The sequence below is a fragment of the Scyliorhinus canicula genome, chromosome 13, assembly GCF_902713615.1.
Source record: "Scyliorhinus canicula chromosome 13, sScyCan1.1, whole genome shotgun sequence".
Classification (NCBI taxonomy): Eukaryota; Metazoa; Chordata; class Chondrichthyes; order Carcharhiniformes; family Scyliorhinidae; genus Scyliorhinus; species Scyliorhinus canicula.
In genome coordinates, this window is record NC_052158.1 from 82,188,349 (window position 1) to 82,207,122 (window position 18,774).

Sequence of the window (18,774 nt, forward strand, 5' to 3'; positions counted from 1 at the left end):
TTTGTAATATACAACAAGAGGTTGTCAGCGTACAGGGAAACCCGATGCACCACCCCCCCCCCTCCTCCCCACCACCCCCCCCCCTCGCAATACCCTTCCAACCCCCGAGGCTCTAAGTGCCATTGCCAGAGGCTTGATCATCAAAGAAAAAAGCAACAGAGGCAGCAGCCACCCCTGCCTCGTTCCTCAGCGCAGACCAAACACCCTGAACTAACATTGTTCGTAAGAACCCTCGCCGTGGGGGCCCTGTTCGGAAACCTAAACCAATCTACGAAGCCCTACCCAAACCCAAACCACCCCAACACCTCAAACAAATACATCCACTCAACCCAGTCAAACGCTTTCACTGCATCCATAGACACTATCACCTCTGTTTCCTGGCTCGCCGGGGGCTTCATGCTCACATGCAGCAGCCTTTTAATATTCGCGACAGCTGCCGCCCTTTCACGAACCTCGATTTTTAAAAATTCATTCATGGGACGCATGTGCCGCAGGCTGTGCCAGCATTTATTGCCCATCCCTAATTGCCCCTTGAAGAGTCAACCACATTGCTCTGGATCTGGAGTCACATGTAGGCCAGACCAGGTCAGGACTACAGACTTCCTTCCTGAAAGGACATTTGTGAACTAGATGGCTTGTTACAACAATCGAAAATGGTTTCATGGCCATCATTAGACTTATAATTCCAGATATTTATTGAATTTAAATTTCACCATCTGCAGTGGTGGGATTTGAACCTGGGTCCCAGAGCATTACTCTGGGTCTCTGGTTTATTAGTCCAGTGACAATACTGCTATGCCACCATCTCCCCACCTATAATCCCCGGCACACAGTCCTCTATATGCGTTGCAGGCACCTTCGCCAATAGCTCCGAATTTAACAGCAATATCGGGTGGTACGATCCACATTCCTCTGGGTCCTTATCCTTTTTTTAAATAAGCGAAATTGAAGCCTGTGATAATGTTGGTGGAAGCTCTCTTTTACTGGCTAATTCTTTGTACATCTCTACTAATAGGGGCCCCAATTCTGTTCCAAACATTTTATAAAACTCTGCCAGGAACCTTTCCGGACCCAGGGACTTCTGAACTGCACCTCATTACTTCCCCCAGCCCGACCGGGGCACCCAACGCCTGTACCTTCCCCTCCTCGACCACCGGGAAATCCAGTCCATCCAAAAACTGTCTCATGCCTTCATCCCTCGCTGGAAGCTCCGAGCTGTACAGCCTACGGTAAAAGGCCTCAAATATCCCATTTACCTCCACGACTCAGTGACCACCCTACCCCCACAAATCTTTCATCCGACCAATCTCCCTCGCCATCACCTGCTGCTTCAACTGATGCGCTGATTCCCTGACCCGATGCAGCTCTTTCCCCGTAGACATAAGCTCAGTCTCCACCTGGGGCTTCTTCTTCTCCTTTAGCAACACCTCCTCATGGCGGCCGAGTATTTCCGATCCACGTCCCAAATGGCCTCATCTAATCTTTGCCTTTCGAGCCACTCCCCCTTCTCCCTATCCGGATCGAGGCAAATTCCCCTCTGATCACTGTCTTTAATGCTTCCAACAATGCGGAGGCAGAAACCTCGAACGTCCTATTAAGCGCCACATAGTTTTGTATAGCCACCACTATCTCTTCACAGATCCCATCAGCCAACAGCCCCATATCGAGCCTCCACTGTGGCCATTGGCAACTCCCTCTTTCCACTCACCAGCTGCGGTGCGTGGCCTAAAACCACGATCGGCGAATATTCTGTCCCAACTACCCCTGCCAGTAATGTCTTGTCCAACACAAAAGAAATCGATCCAGAAATACACCTGGTGAACATGCGAAAGAACGAGGATTCCTTTGTCCTCAGCCTCCCAAACTGCCATAAGTCCACCCCTCCCATCCACTCCATAAACCCCAGCAATTCCCTCGCCATCGCCAACACCTTCAGGGACTTTGGACACGACCGATCTACCTTTGCATCCAGAATTGTTTTGAAATCCCTCCCCCATAATGAACCAATATGTATCCAAGTCCAGGATCTTCGGCAACATCTTCTTTACAAATTCTGCATCATCCCAGTTGGGGGGGAGCATCACTAGTTCCCACTCACCATCACATACCAGCCCCCAGGATCCAGCACAATATTACCAGCCGAGAAAGCCACCCTCTTATTAACCAGCACAGCTAACTCCCCCTCGTCTTCATATCCAACCTGCCTCACCCAACCTTTCCTCAACCTCACCTGATCCACAACCTTAAAATGCATGAACACCAAGACTGCTTTCGAGCTCTTCAAGTATGGAAAGATGCGGGACCTCTTGATCGGCCCATTCGGTCCCCTAACGTTTCAAGTTCAAAGTGATCAGCCTAGTTGGAGAGCTCCAAGCGCACCCCCCCCCCCCCCCCCCCCACCGGATCAGCCGTATCCACTGTTTAATGAGCTCCTCCAGGTCCATGTCCTGCCATCCCCCAGGCCTCCTCAAGATGGCGGCTGCCATCTCCCCCTTAACTAACTACGCCACACCAACAGCTCCCACGTCAGCAGCCCATCTTCCCTCCCCCACCCTTCTCCCAATCCAAACATTCCATCATCCCAAACCCACCATCTTCCCAGCCACAAACAAAGAAAACCATTCCCACCCAAGCACCAACCCCCTCCCCCTCCTTCCAGCACTCTACTCCATCTTCACTTCCGTTAACTAGCCAACATGCTAGCATGGTGACCCCCACCCGATGCAGCAGCTTCTTCCCTCCCAAAACATTCTTCCCACCTCCTCTACCCCAACCAACCTCCATGCCCTCCCAAACGTCTTCACCCCTACCCCCTCCCCTCCACGCTGCCCACCAAAGACCACACATTTTGATATACATCTGTCGCTTTAAGAAATGGTTAGCTGCTCATGTTACTGCAATGATGTGGGTGGAGCTGAGCTCTGGTTCTGCTTTTTAGTTTCACTTTGAGAAAAAGCTTGGGTGTGTCTGGGTTTTCCAGTGAGCTGCAGCTGAGGTTAACCAAAGCGCTGTCCTGTTGATCTCTGCCATCCAAAGACTATCTCTGGATCATTTGGTGAATGCAGAATTATAAATGTTCTCAATAGTAAATGTGAACCTAATGTACTGCTGTTTAAAGGTTTGTTAAGTATTTTGGATGTTAAAAGGACAGCTTAAAGGATTACTTAGTGCTGTAGTCTTTGGGGGTTATCTTTGAATTAATGGTTGCTAAGATATTCACTGTTTGTTTTAAAAAGGTTAACTTGAGTTCATAGAATTAACATTGTTTGTTTTAAAAAATACTTTTCCATTTCTGCTGAACCATACCTGTAGATTGAGCCGTGTGCTCCCCATACCACAATCCATTAAAAGTTGTGGGTCAGGTGAGCTCCATGATACACTTTGGGGTTCTCTAAACCGTGACCCATAACACATCCAACACTGCTCCCAATGCTGGGAGGACAAAGTTACAACAATTCTGCCTTAACGCAGATGACTAACTAACCCAGTAAGTAATATGTAACAAAGCCAAACATAATAATCCAGTACCAATGGAAAAGGTTCCCCTCCCTCCCTGAACACAGCACCTCCAGTTCATTCCACAGGTGAATGTACCCAAGCTCCAATGTTCTCAAGTCCCCCAGTCCATGATGTCTTGGGAACTTACTTGCCTCCTCCGCCGTATCAAAATAGTATTCCTGCTCTTCATACGTGACCCACAAACGAGCAGGATGCAGCATCCCAAACCTCACTTTATTCCCGAATAGGGTCGCCTTGATCCTATTGAACCCGGTCCACTGCTTGGCCTGCTCCGCTCCCAAATCCTTATAGAAGCGAAGTGCATGCCTTTCCAGATACACACTCTTGTCTCCTTTGCCCAGGATAGGATTTTCTCCTTATCCAGGTAGCGATGCAGTCCCGCGGTGATCGCCTTTGGCAGCTTTCCACTTTTGGCTTCTTCCTCGGCAACTTGTAGCCAGATATTTTATGGACAGCATTCCCTCGATTCTTTTCAGGCAGTCCCACGAACCTGAGAATCTGCCTCCTCGAGTGATTCTCCAGGTCTTCCACCTTCTCCTTCATCTTCTTCTGGCCCTCCACGTTTCTGCCTCCCAACGAGGCCAAATGGTCCTCGTGGTCGCCGACCGACTCCTCCGCCTTCTAGAGTGACAATTTGTTTGCCTCCATCCTCTGCTCAACTCGCTGTTGGGCAGCTTGGATCGGCTCTGTCACCTTAGCGAAGTCCTCTGAGGCTACTTTCCTCTACTGCTGGAATTCAGCCGCCAAGAGGTCCACGAGTTGCTCCGTTGACCATTGTGTGGATAACGACATCGCAGGATTCTCCGCCATCTTTTCCTCTGTTGCCCTTTATTTGTTGCACCCCTCATTTAGTAGGGCTTAGATATTCCCTACCGAAGCAGAATCACTAGCTCTCACTGTTCCAATGTTTTCACCTGCATGACACCCCGCAAAATGGGCGTAAAGGACCAAAGAATCCAACCTTGGGCATGTACCGGAAGTCGGTCCACCCAAAATCTTGAAGAAACATGCCATTGTCTTCAACGGTGAGTTGAGAAGCACGAACGATAGCTCAATAAAACTGAAGATCAAGGAAGAAAGTCAGGCAAGATGCTGAAAGGCTAGGTCAGTGCTGTGCACAATTAGACCCAAGGTGGAGTCAGAATTAGAATGGCTGGTCAAAACTTGGTCCTTAAATCCATTAACGTGAGTGATTGGGCCACGCCGATCATACCCATGATGAAAAAAGACGGATCTGCGTGTGATTTAAAGTCGCTATAAATCCTGTACTGTGTGCAGAACATTACCATCTGCCCTTTAATGATGACTTATTTGCTGGGCTGGCTGGAGGCCAACACTTCAGTGAAATTGACCTCAGTTAAGTATATCATCTAATAAACCTGAATCCAGATTCATAACGATTTTTGACGATTGTGACACAGAAAGGGTTATTTCGATATAAAAGACTACCATTTGGCATGACTTCTGCACCAGCGAGTTATTGACCAAATTTCAAGCGGATTACATGGAGTTCAGGGTTCTTTAGATGATATCATGGTTGCTGAAAAGAATGAGGAAGAACATCTCCACAACCTAGATGCCACACTCCAGAGATTAGAAGATTATGAATTAAGGGTATGAAAAGACAAATGTGAATTTTTCCGCTCTTGAATTGAATATCTGAGACATGTCACCGACGCCAAGGGACTGCATAAGTTACCTTCGAACGTCAAAGCCATTACCAAGGCATCCATACCTCAGGATGTGAACCAACTCTGATCTTTCTTAGGTTTACTAAATTATTACAGAATGTTTGACCCTAATCTGGTTACTATTCTAAAACCCTTACTCTTTTTTAAAAAATAATTTTTATTGGAATTTTTTACAGAAAATATAAAAATATAACAACAAGTATAGTAACAAGCAGTAATATGCAACTAACAGCCCCATAACACCCACAATTCCCACCATACCGTAACATCACATGTATCACACTCCCCCACCCCCCCCCAACAAGAGAACTTAACCATAAATTAAAATTAAATAAATCAAATTTAAATAAAATAAGCAAACATAATCAACGTCTCCCCCCCCCCCCCCCCCCCCCACCCCCCCCCCCCCCCCCCACCCCCCCACCCCCCTGGGTTGCTGCTGCTACTGTCCCAGTACCCTATCGTTGAGCCAGAAAGTCGAGGAAAGGTTGCCACCGTTTAAAGAACCCTTGCACCGATCCTCTCAGGGCGAATTTAACCTTCTCAAGCTTAATGAAGCCCGCCATGTCATTGATCCAGGTCTCCACGCTTGGGGGCCTCGCGTCCTTCCACTGTAGCAAAATCCTTCGCCGGGCTACTAGGGACGCAAAGGCCAGCACACCGGCCTCTTTCGCCTCCTGCACTCCCGGCTCTACCCCAACCCCAAAGATCGCGAGTCCCCATCCTGGCTTAACCCTGGATCCCACCACCCTTGACACTGTCCTCGCCACCCCCTTCCAGAACTCCTCCAATGCCGGGCATGCCCAGAACATATGGGCATGGTTCGCTGGACTCCCCGAGCACCTGACACACCTGTCTTCACCCCCAAAGAACCTACTCATCCTCGTCCCAGTCATGTGGGCCCGGTGCAGCACCTTCAATTGGATGAGGCTAAGCCGCGCACACGAGGAGGAAGAATTAACCCTCTCCAGAGCATCAGCCCATGTCCCGTCTTCGATCTGTTCCCCCAGTTCCCCCTCCCACTTCGTTTTCAGCTCCTCTACTGACACCTCTTCCACCTCCTGCATAACCTTGTAGATATCGGATATCTTCCCCTCCCCGACCCAGACCCCTGAAAGCACCCTGTCACTCACCCCCCTCGCGGGGAGCGCAGGGAATCCCTCCACCTGCCGTCTAGCAAATGCCTTTACCTGCAGATATCTAAATATGTTTCCCGGCGGGAGCCCAAATTTCTCCTCCAACTCCCCCAGGCTCGCAAACCTTCCGTCGATAAACAGGTCCCTCAGCTGTCTAATGCCTGCTCTATACCATCCCCGAAATCCCCCATCCATGTTCCCTGGGACGAACCTGTGGTTCCCCCTTAACGGAGCCTCCATCGAGCCCCCCACTTCTCCCCTATGTCGCCTCCACTGCCCCCAAACCTTGAGGGTAGCCGCCACCACCAGACTCGTGGCATACCTCGTGGGAGGGAGCGGCCACGGCGCCGTTACCAGGGCCCCCAGGCTTGTATCCCCACAGGACACTCTCTCCATCCGTTTCCATGCTGCCCCCTCCCCCTCCATCACCCACTTACGCACCATCGACACGTTGGCCGCCCAGTAGTACCCCGAGAGGTTGGGCAACGCCAGCCCCCCCCCATCTCTACTCCGCTCCAAGAAGACCCTCTTCACCCTCGGGGTGCCATGCGCCCAAACAAATCCCATGATGCTGCTGGTCACCCTTTTAATAAAGGCCCTAGGGATAAAGATAGGCAAGCACTGGAAGAGGAACAAGAACCTCGGGAGAACTGTCATTTTGACGGATTGCACTCTGCCCGCCAGCGATAGCGGCACCATGTCCCACCTTTTAAATTCCTCCTCCATCTGTTCCACTAGTCTGGTCAAGTTAAGCTTATGAAGAGCCCCCCAACTCCTGGCCACCTGCACCCCCAAGTACCTGAAACTCTTCACTGCCCTCCTGAAGGGGAGCCTCCCAATTCCCTCCTCCTGATCTCCCGGGTGCACTACAAATACCTCGCTCTTTCCTAAGGTCAGCTTATAGCCCGAGAAGCCCCCAAATTCCGCTAACAGCTCCATCACCCCCGGCATTCCCCCCTCTGGGTCCGCCACATATAACAGCAGGTCGTCTGCATACAGCGATACCCGGTGCTCCTCCCCACCCCGCACCAGACCCCTCCACTTCCCTGACTCCCTCAACGCCATGGCCAGCGGTTCAATCGCCAGTGCAAAGAGCAGGGGGGACAGGGGACACCCCTGTCTGGTCCCACGATAAAGCCTAAAATACTCCGATCTCCTTCCATTTGTGACTACACTCGCCATCGGCGCCGCGTAAAGCAGCCTCACCCATTTGATGAATCCCTCCCCAAATCCAAACCTCTCCAGCACCTCCCACAGGTACCCCCACTCAACTCTATCAAACGCTTTCTCTGCGTCCAGCGCCACCACTATCTCCGCCTCCCCCTCCACTGCCGGCATCATGATAACATTGAGCAGTCTCCGCACATTCGTGTTGAGCTGCCGCCCCTTGACAAATCCTGTCTGATCTTCATGAATTACCTCTGGCACACAATCCTCTATCCTGGTAGCCAGGATCTTCGCCAGCAACTTAGCATCTACGTTAAGGAGCGAGATAGGCCTATATGATCCGCACTGCAAGGGGTCCTTATCCCGTTTTAGGATCAAAGAGATCAGTGCCCGCGACATCGTCGGGGGCAAAGCCCCCCCTCCCACGCCTCATTGAAAGTTCGCACCAGCAGGGGACCCACCAGGTCCGCATATTTTTTGTAACATTCTGCCGGGAACCCGTCCGGCCCCGGGGCCTTACCTGACTGCATTTGCCCGATCCCCCTGACTAGCTCCTCCAACTCTATCGGCGCCCCCAGCCCCTCTACCAGCCTCTCTTGAACCCTTGGGAAACATAGCCTGTTCATGAAGCTCTCCATCCCCTCTCTCCCCCTCGGAGGTTCCGACCGGTACAACCCCTCGTAAAAGTCCCTAAAGACCCCGTTTACTTCTGTCCCCTTCTGCACTACATTTCCACCCCCATCCTTCACTCCCCCAATTTCCCTAGCCGCATCTCGCCTACGGAGCTGATGCGCCAACATCCTGCTCGCCTTCTCTCCATACTCATATACCGCGCCCTGCGCCCTCCTCCACTGTGTCTCCGCCTTTCTGGTGGTCAACAAGTCAAAATTGGCCTGCAACCTGCGCCGTTCTCCCAGCAACCCTTCCTCCGGTGCCTCCGCATATCTCCTGTCCACCTCCAGAAGCTCTCCCACCAGTCTCTCCCTCTCCTTCCTCTCCCTCCTTTCCCTGTGGGCCCGGATGGAGATCAGCTCCCCCCGGATCACTGCTTTCAGAGCCTCCCAGACCATCCCCACCTGGACCTCCCCCGTATCATTGGTATCCAGATACCCCTCAATGCTTCTCCGAACCCTCTTACACATCTCCTCCTCCTCCAGCATCCCCACATCCAGGCGCCAGAGCGGGCGCTGGTCCCGTGCCTCCCCCATCTCCAGATCAACCCAGTGCGGGGCATGGTCCGAAATCGCTATGGCCGAATACTCGGCATCCTGCACCCTCGGGATCAATCCCCTGCTCAGGACAAAAAAGGCTATCCGGGAATAAACCCTATGGACGTGAGAGAAAAAGGAATACTCCCGCGCTCTCGGCCTCCCAAACCTCCAGGGATCCACCCCTCCCATCTGGTCCATGTATCCCCTCAGCACTTTGGCCGCCGCCGGTCTCCTACCCGTCCTTGAACTGGACCGGTCCAGTGTGGGATCCAGCACTGTGTTAAAATCTCCCCCCATGATCAGGCCCCCTGCCTCCAGGTCCGGGATGCGGCCCAACAATCGCCTCATGAAGCCAGCATTATCCCAATTCGGGGCATATACGTTCACCAGCATCACCTTCTCTCCCTGCAGCCTACCCCTCACCATGATATATCTGCCCTCCTTGTCCGACACGACCTCAGCCGCCTCAAACGCCACCCTCTTCCCCACTAGAATCGCCACCCCCCGGTTCTTCGCGTCCAATCCTGAATGATAAACCTGCCCCACCCACCCCTTCCTCAGACGGACCTGGTCCGCCACCTTCAGGTGGGTCTCCTGGAGCATAGCCACGTCCTCCTTCAACCCCCTTAGATGGGAGAACCCCGTTCAGCCCCCTCACGTTCCAGGTAATCAGCCGGATCAGAGGGCAACCCGCCCCCTCCCCCGCCGACTAGCCATAGCTTGGCAGATGTTCGCCCCAGGCCAGCGCACCCCGCTCGACCCGTTCCCCATGGCCCATCCTCTTCCCCCCCCTCCCCCCCCCCAGGCTAGGACCCCTCCTAGCCGCGACGCACCCTCCATGGTACTTCCGTGAGTCAGCTGACTTCTGCTGACCCCGGCAGCTCCCGCCAAAACCTATCCCCTCCCGGCTTGGGGTCATCCCCCTCTTGCCACACCTCCTTGGCATCGCTGCAGCGTGGGAAAAAAGACCCGTAGAGGCCCCACCCCACCGCAAGCTCCACCCCCCCTGCCCCGCAGCGCGGGAAACCAGAGGAAAGCCCACGCTTTCACACTGCCACACCCCACCCTTCTGACGCAGTTCCCCAAAATCCAGTTTCCCCTCAATCCCCAGCCCCGTACAGAAGAGAACATATAGAACACAAACCCCCAACACTCCCCACCTAACCCACAACCATGCCCAACAAACAAACCCACCCGTAACCATAGCAACCAGAAAACCAGCATACATAACACACATGTCGAAATTGAAAAAGTTGAAACAGTTGGAACAAAACAGCCACAGCGGAAACAACGCCGGCCAAAGTATGTCCCCAGGCCCTAGTTCGAGTCCAGCTTCTCCGCCTGTACAAAGGCCCACGCCTCCTCCGGGGACTCGTAGTAATGGTGCCGGTCCTTGTATGTCACCCACAGGCGCGCAGGCTGCAGCATTCCAAACCTGACCTGCTTAGCATGAAGCACTGCCTTCGTCCGGTTGAACCCGGCCCCCCGCTTAGCCACCTCCGCACTCCAGTCCTGGTAGATCCTCACTACCGAATTCTCCCATTTACTGCTCCTCTCTTTCTTGGCCCAGCGCAGCACACATTCCCGGTCACTGAATCGGTGGAACCGCACCAGCACCGCCCACGGGGGCTCACCTGCCTTGGGCCTCCTGGCCATCACTCTGTGCGCTCCCTCGAGCTCCAGGGGCAAATGGAAGGACCCCGCTCCCATCAACGAGCTCAACATCGTGGTCACATACGCCGGGAGATCCGACCCCTCCAGCTCCTCCGCCAGGCCCAGGATCCTCAGATTATTTCGCCTCGTGCGAACGTCCAGCTCCTCCAAGCGGTCCTGCCACTTTTTATGAAGTGCCTCCTTCAACTCCACTTTCCCAATGAGGACCACGGCCTCCTCCTCTCTTTCAACGGCCTGCCACTGCAACTCCCGAATAGACTCCTCCTGTGCAGCCTGGGTCCCAAGCAGCTTGGTCGTAGTTGCATTCATGGAGTCCAGCAGCTCAGCCTTCAGCTCGGCAAAACAACGTAGGAGCGAGGCCTGTTGCTCCTGCGCCCACTTCCACCAGTCCTTGGGTGTTGCGCCGGTCGCCATTTTGTTTTTCTTCCCCTGTTTTTTTTGGGGAGTTACTGCAGCCTTTTTCACCATATAGTGTGGGGCAAGTTCTTCCAGGCACCTTCCCCCACCGGGATACGTAGCAACAGCACCGTTTGGGGCCCTCAAAACGGCCCAAAAGTCCTTAAATAGCGGGAGCGCCGGCTGCCATTTTGTTTTTCTTCTCCCGTTTTTTTGGGGGCGTTACTGCAGCTTTTTTCACCATATAATGTGGGGCAAGTTCTTCCAGGCACCTTCCCCCACCAGGATGCGTAGAAACAGCGCCGTTTGGGGCCCTCAAAACGGCCCAAAAGTCCCTAAATAGCGGGAGCTGCCGAACGTGCAGCTTAGCTCCGCATAGCCGCAACCGGAAGTCCCCCTAAAACCCCTTACTCAATGTGTCAAAATAAAAAGTGCAATATGAGGGAGAATTCATGAAAGCCAAAGCGGTGCTACTCAAGTCAGATGTCCTGACAAATTATGATCCAAATTTATTCCTGCAACTGGCATGTGATGCATCACTTTCTGGGTTTGGGACAGTGGTTTCCCACATAATGCCCATAGGTGAAGAGAAGCCGATTTGAAAAGGTCCTGGATGCAAAGGCTAAGCCGAAAGCTATTCCGCGCAGATAGAGGAAGAAGCCCTGGTAATCATTTTTGGCATATATTTGCAGTAAGGAAGGAAATTCACTTTAATGATGGGCCATTGTCCTCTAACAACCGATTCTTGGACCTAATACCGAAATTCTATCAATGGCAGCGAGCAGGATGCTGAGGTGGGCATTGCTCTTATCAACACATACACGATCATGTATCGGCAGTCAATGCTTCAGAATGCTGACGAACTCCCCTGACCACCCTTACCAAATAGTTCATCTATAGTTCATTGAGCTACTTAAGTAGCTCAAGTCAGAAGTTATTTTTGATGGTCGGGGCAAGATGGCGAAATCGAGGAGAAGGCTGGATTGTGTTCACCTTGCACAAAAGTGTGGGACCTGCCGCCGCTATCTGCATTACCCCGGTGGGAATGGCCAGAAGAGGACTGGAAATTGGTACACGATGATTATGTTGGATAATTTGAAGGGCATATGTTTCTCATTTTAGACAATGCTCACTTGAAATGGCCTGATTGTGCCCTAATGAAGGCAACGTCAGTGGAGAAAACTACTGAGAGATGAAGTGAAATCTTCAGCAGATTCATCTAACCCTGAACTACTCATGTGCGATAATGGGTCACAGTTCATTTTACAAGAGTATGTACACTACTTGAGAGAATGGAATTCAACACTTTCGCTCCTGACCATTTGGCCACAATGGGCTGACAAAACCCGTTGTACAAATGATGAAAAATTTGTTGAAGGTAACTGGAGAACAAGGTTCATTGTCTAAATGCTTTAGCCAATTCCTGCTCACCTACAGGATTACTACACATTCAACAACCCAAGTTCCTTTGGTATTTCTCTACTGTAGACATCAACTATTTACGAGCATTCAATTTGCTAAAACCACCCAAAACAAAAGAAATTGTAGAGGAAATGCAGCAACTTCAGGTCATAAGGCAGGAGAACAAGGCAAAACGTCATGTTTTTTGCCATGGTCAAGAGATTCTGCCAAAGAACTATACCACAAGTGAAAAGTGGATACCTTCCACCATTTTAGTATCGACAGGACCGTATCCTACATTGTATAAACCCGAGGTGATGTAATATGGAGGAGACATGCATGTCAACCTTTGATGACAAGAATCAATCTGCCAGAGGCAGAACTGAGAGAGCCCAAATCAAACTGTGCCAAGAGGCGACTTAGACCTTCCCGAGAACCTGACACTACTCGAACCAATTGGGGAAAGTAGTTGAGAACCAGATACCGAGTCAACCTCAGAACACTATATTGACTCTGGTTAAGACGACCACGGATGACGTCCAAATCAAGCCAAAGACACCAGAGGTTGCAGCAAGCACCAAAAGGAAGATGCTCAAGGTTCACCAGCAGCACATAGAGAATGATGGCCTCCGCAGTAACTGACGTATTGACTGTTTTTAGTGATTGATTGTTAATGTTCTACTGTTAATTATGTCAGGAACCTTTGATTTAGAGGGGGAGGAAAATGTTGTGTATTCATGGTGTTTCTCATGTTCCATCACCAGCAGCTTTGCAGTGGAACAGGGGCATTTTAAGAGACCGATCACATGACATCACCAGCCATTTGCACAGGCAAACAGGCAGTGTTACATGGCTAAGATGAGCGTGAGGTTAGGTGTAATGCCTAGTTCTGGTATGTCTCTCTTGTGGGGACCATGAATTGGATTCAATTTGAATTGGTTTTTGGAGCAGGCAAGGAGCTGGATTAGAGATTTGCCCCTGACCATACTCTGAACTCTGGCTTTGTAACTCTGATAAAGGAATTTGAAAAAAATCTGTAGTATTAACATCTTCTAATAAAGCACTTCATTGGTTTGAACCTCTGAGGCAGACTTAATTTTAAAACCCACCATCTCTGCCTTACCTCCTGGAGTTTAATTTCCTTGCGACTGAGAGTGCTCAATACTGTGCTGTTTCGTACTTTCTCTGAGTTCTGCCATAATTTCATGCCCAGGTTATTTGTCCTCGGACTGAGTTTGACCGGCTGTGATATCACTTGAGCAGAGGTGTTGGAGTCACACTTTACTTCCTGAGACTTGGCTTCATTTGTGAACTCGGCCGTATTCTTTTCAGTGCAATCCTGCATCCGCCTTGTCTCAATTTCTTGAAAAGTACTCTTTTCCCGATATTCCTGGTACAGAAGTTCTGGGATAATACAAGTTAGTAGATTTCAGCTGATGAATCAGATTAGCTAAGCCATGCAAGCACGATATGTGATGTGGCCTGGGGTTCACGGCCATTTATCAGATCAAGAGAAACAGCAGGAGAATTCTGAGACCTACATTATTAGCCTGTGATTCCTTTTGCTTTATCTACTAATGATTATAATGAACATTTCAGGATGAAAAAAATCTAGCTTGCGGTATAATCAGCATCATGATCCATCGTCCATGTAAAACACATAGAAGCATTCATTAGTAGCATTCATTTTTCATACATATCTGATGGTTTTCAAAGATTGTGCATTTTCTTACAGCAAAATAATTCAACAAAGGCACAGTGAAGACTACATTGAAACATAAAAAGCTATTCAGAATGATGTAGCGGACAGAATGTGGTTTCAAGCTTCTGATCTTCATACGTTCGAGCAATTATCCGTTAACCTTTGCCTTCATAAGAATAGAATCAATGGCGAGTCAGATAGTTCCCACAGGGAAGCGAATTAAACAGTCACAGAGGTCACTTACGTGTGATTCCCACCACCCAACTTCATTGACTCATTAGCAAACACTGGGTGGGTCATCCAGTATGATACATATCGACTGGAATATTGAACAAAGGGGAAAAGAGAGGTCTAACAAGTAGCTTCCAAAACAAAAGAGCACCCAAAAATCCTCAGCCCTTCAAACAGCATTTTTCTTGGTAAATGGGATTAGATAGACGGGTTTTTGATTGACTGATTGATTGATTGATTGATTTGTTGTCACATTTACCGAAGTACAGTGAAAATTATTTTTCTGCGGCCAAGGGAATCTACACAGTACATACATAGTAGACAAAAAGAATAATCAACAGAGTACATTGACAAATGGTATATCGACAAATAGTGATTGGTTACAGTGAGGAACAAGGGCCAAACAAAGCAAAACATGAGCAAGAGCAGCATAGGGCATGGTGAATAGTGTTCTTACAGGGAACAGATCAGTCCAAGGGAGAGTCGTTGAGGAGTCCAGTAGCTGTGGGGAAAAGCTGTTCCTATGTCTGGATGTGCGGGTCGTCAGACTTCTGTATCTTCTGCCTGATGGAAGGGTCTGGAAGAGGGCAAAGCCTGGGTGGGTGTGGTCTCTGACAATGCTGTCTGCCTTCAAAGTGCTGAAGGGCCTCTTCTGCACTATTATTCGGTGATTCTGTGATAATTTGCTCTGACTCCAGTGGAAGCAATGCAAACTAGACCGTGACCAAGGTAGGTTTGGTGGTGATATTGCTACAGAGTTACCTTTGCCGTGGGAGTACAGTTAGAGTGGAACCTCTACTTGGAGAAGTGGAGGGGGTGGGGTGGGGTGAAGTGCGAGTGGTGTGGAAGATGAGACGAGGACATGGACCTCCAGGACCAGTGCATGGCTCTAGCTTGGGAAACATTGCCCTGGAGATGGGTGATTAGCTGCAGGAGAGGTAGAGGCCTGGGTCATGGACTGTGAACCCATCTAAAAGATTCAACAACTTTTAAAAACATTTTTCGAGCAGCCCCCTTAGGGACACAGTCAAAAGATTTCTGGGTGAAGGAGGTGCTACCACCCATTTCCTAACAGGGCCACCAACACCACACTGTGTGGTCCGATGGGACAAGAAGGCACCCAAGATCCTCCCCTAGTCGTGTGGGTGTCTGATATGTAAATTGTGCAACGTTTTGCTGACTCCATATATAATGTTCGGGTATGAAATGGAGATCTCCAGCAGTTACAGCACCACTGTTGGGAACAATGATCTATGGGTTTTCAGGCCTCTAGTCTCACTTTTGATCAGGCTGAAGGGGTTTCCAGCATTCTGGATTATCTCAGAGTCCCCAATAATTACATTTTAATATCCTCAACATTGGGGAGAGTTTAAAAAAAAAAAATTAAGACGTGCTCTGAAATTTCCATACATCCTTTAAAACTTTGAAGCCCAAGTGATGGCGAAGTGCAAAGAACACACACCTCATACTGGAGCACTGGCAGTGTGGATAATAACAGCAGCATTAAGTCTCTCACCTTACAAATATATTCAAATTATACTAGCAGCCAAAGTTGGTAGCCCTATAAAGCCTTGCGGTGTCATTCTAGATATGAAAGCACTAAGTTACGGAAATGATGAATAGTTTTGTGGGTGTGATTTTCAATGTCAAAGCAGTGAGATACTGAAACAGACAGAACTCCAAGAATGGAGTTCTTGAACAAACTGTGCAGCATAATAAATAGAAGTTGAAAATGTGTTAATCTGTTGGGTTGTAAAACTACAGAGGAGCATATAAATGTTTATTTCGGATCACAGGCCTGTATTTGTGCAACGATGAAGAGCCTCTCCATTGTGAAATTGGTGGAAGCGGCTAAAATGCAGAAGTCCCACCTCCAAACACAGCACCTACCATTTTGGTGGGGGCAGGAATTGTGCTGAGTAATGATTTGTGTGTGCAGGCATGAAACATTGAGGCAGCAGCCCAAACAAAATAGCAGCTGCTGCCAGGTATGTCTGATTTTTGTTAGCCATGAGTGGGAAATACAATGAGCCCGAATCTCTGGCCTTGTTGTGCTCTCGCTCAAGCATAATGAGGCCGGTGAATAGTGGGAGAGGCCATAAACGAGATCCGAGTCATGCGCCAAACAGTTTGCGATGCAACTGGCCCACTTTCATAGGCAAATCGGGATCTCGCCGTAGCATGGCGAGAAACCAATTATCACCACTTAAGTCCGATTTCTATATAACCAACGAGAGTGCATCCAACGGTCTCCTGTAATTCCCAGCAAGTGTCACATTGGCGCCGATTAGCACTCATTTGGAAAAACGGGAAACTGACGGAAGGGCTTCTGTGGGGAGCCGAAGAGTTGAGTAGCCATTTTTGCTCACTGGCAAAGAGCCCGGGGGGACTGGGCTTGCTGCCACCCCAGGGCTCGGCGGTGGGGCCGGGGGGGGGGGGGGGGGGGTGAAGCTCTGTTGGGAAACCCTCCTCAGTGGTGCGCCGCCATGGGAGCGATAGGGTGGAGGCACTGGGGGAGGCAACAGCTTGTGGCATTGTCCCTGCCTGGCTGCCCTACCCGTACCCCCCACCGACTGCTGAGGTATGTGGCTAAAGGCTATTGGTGATAGGGAATTGGTAATCATGGTTAAGTAAGCACTTCACACATGCCAAATGTATTCCCGAGGGTGGACTGGCCATGTAGCATGTGGGAGTTATTGCCTAGCATCCCAATCACACCTTGATGCCTGGATACTGTACTTGAACATCCGAACACCCAGGGAAAGGGACACAGCTCCGGGACATGTTCATGGCTGGTGGGTGGGTGAATGTCACAGAGAGGGGGGAATGCCTGTAGAGATAAGCAAAGGGTCCGGAGGTCCGTCCACATCCCGGAAGAAAGAGACAGAGGTATCATAATGATTGTGCAAAAAGGAGTTAAATGTGCTGTACAAGATCTCCCGGTGGTGCACCCCCAAACCTCCCCCACCACCAACCCACCCCCCAACCCCCTCCCCCCTCCTCCAGTATCGTCAGTGATCCTCAACGTGCCTGGCCCTCCTAGCTCTACTGCTACGTCTAGGTGTTTCTCCAGGATGCACAGCTGAGGTGGAGGCTGCCAGCTGGCGGGAGTCCTCTGGGGGCTCTGAAGCCGGAGGGCCCCATCTCACTTGTTGGCTGCACAGCCGTGCCACCCTGTCCCTTGTGCTAACCTCAAGACGCGGCCTTATCGGAGGGGTGGATCTTGGGAAGTTGGTGGCCACTATTACCACTCCATGAGATGGGTCCGGGTTGCCACTTGGCACCCTCTCCACTTGGTCAGTGCCCAGGGCACTGGGGTTCACCTTTGGATGGAGGGACAGCTGGTTTGAGCCCCGGCTGCCCCTATAACATCTGCCAGCTTTGGCAGTTCCCCATTGTCTGTACCATTGTGTCGATACTCTCGGCGATGCACCTCAGTGACTGGGACATGCTCTGCAGCATTACGGCAATGTCCACCTGCGACTAGGACAAGCTCCGCAGCACCTCGGCCATTACCATCCGACACCGGGACATAACCCGCAGAACCTCATCAAGGTCGGCCTAGCACTGGGTAACATCCCCCAGCGAGACAGTCATTCTGCCGAGACCCTCAACCTTGGCCGGCATCAACTGCGTGCCACCTTGGCCATCTTCACTCATGGTGCTGCGTTGTGCACGATACTCTCCACTGCAGTCGCCACCCTAGCAGTGTTTGCCTCGCTGCCACTCATTGCCGGTGCCATCTCCTCCGCTCATAGCCTCTGGGACTCCTCCAAGCGACTATGGATCTGCTGGAGCGACGCTGGCATCACCCTCTGAACGTCCTGGCCGTACCCTATCATCTCAATCAGCTCCAGTAACCCACTTCCGGAGGCTCAGCATCAGGCTGGGACCCAGCTGGGTCCTGGGATCCAGCAGACCTCCGACTGCTGTCACGCTTGGAGGGTTCCTGCCTCCACCTGATGTGCATCACCAGCAGTGTGGTGCTCACCATATTGTGCCCCAGAAGCCTGTCCACTAACATTTCCCACTGAGATGTGTGTATCTGTGCTGGTGGGGGATGGGTGTGACAGCTGTGACCCGGTAGCGTCCTCGGAGCTCTCTTCCGAGGTGGTCCCCTCAGAGCCAGAAGAGGGGGCCACCGGGATGGGCCAGTGCCGTCGTCTGGAGGACCTGCAGGAGAATGGACATGTGGTCAGTGGGATGGATGGGTCAGTCAGTCAGTAAGGCAGTAACAACTCATGTTTGACAGGTCTGCCGGGTGGAGCCTCACCTCTGCGGTGTCCGTCAGCCTCCACGTGGGTGATCGATCTATCCTTGGCCACCCCAGTCACCTCTAGGGCCCGCTGCTCGAAGGAGGTGAGGATTCTTATGTTTGGCACCCAACCGCCAATCTGGGCCCCGCCGATTGTGGGCGAGTTTTTCCTGCAGGGATACAGGGCATCATTAGCCACAAGCGTGGTTCACAGTGTTGGAAGGGGGATGTGAAGGTGGAGTTGGGGGAGGGTTGTTGGGGGAGGGAGAGCCGGGGGTTGCATGGTGAGTTGGGGGGAGTCGATGCTCCCTTTGGGGGGGTGGGGAGGGGTCGCGAGCTACTCACTCGTGCTGCCCGGTGTAAGTCGTTGACCTTCTTCCTGCACTGCTGG

The 18,774-nt window shown here is 51.1% G+C and overlaps 1 protein-coding gene across 8 annotated transcripts in view; it reads right to left on the bottom strand.

Moving 5' to 3' along the window:
• ngef (neuronal guanine nucleotide exchange factor) overlaps positions 1-18,774 on the bottom strand; it is a 122,083-nt gene that overhangs the window by 43,174 nt on the left and 60,135 nt on the right. For all 8 annotated transcript variants that reach the window (XM_038816469.1, XM_038816470.1, XM_038816468.1 and 5 more), the window contains one exon: positions 13,319-13,599. In XM_038816469.1, the coding sequence (XP_038672397.1) occupies positions 13,319-13,599 (281 nt within the window). The remainder of the gene's footprint in view (positions 1-13,318; positions 13,600-18,774) is intronic.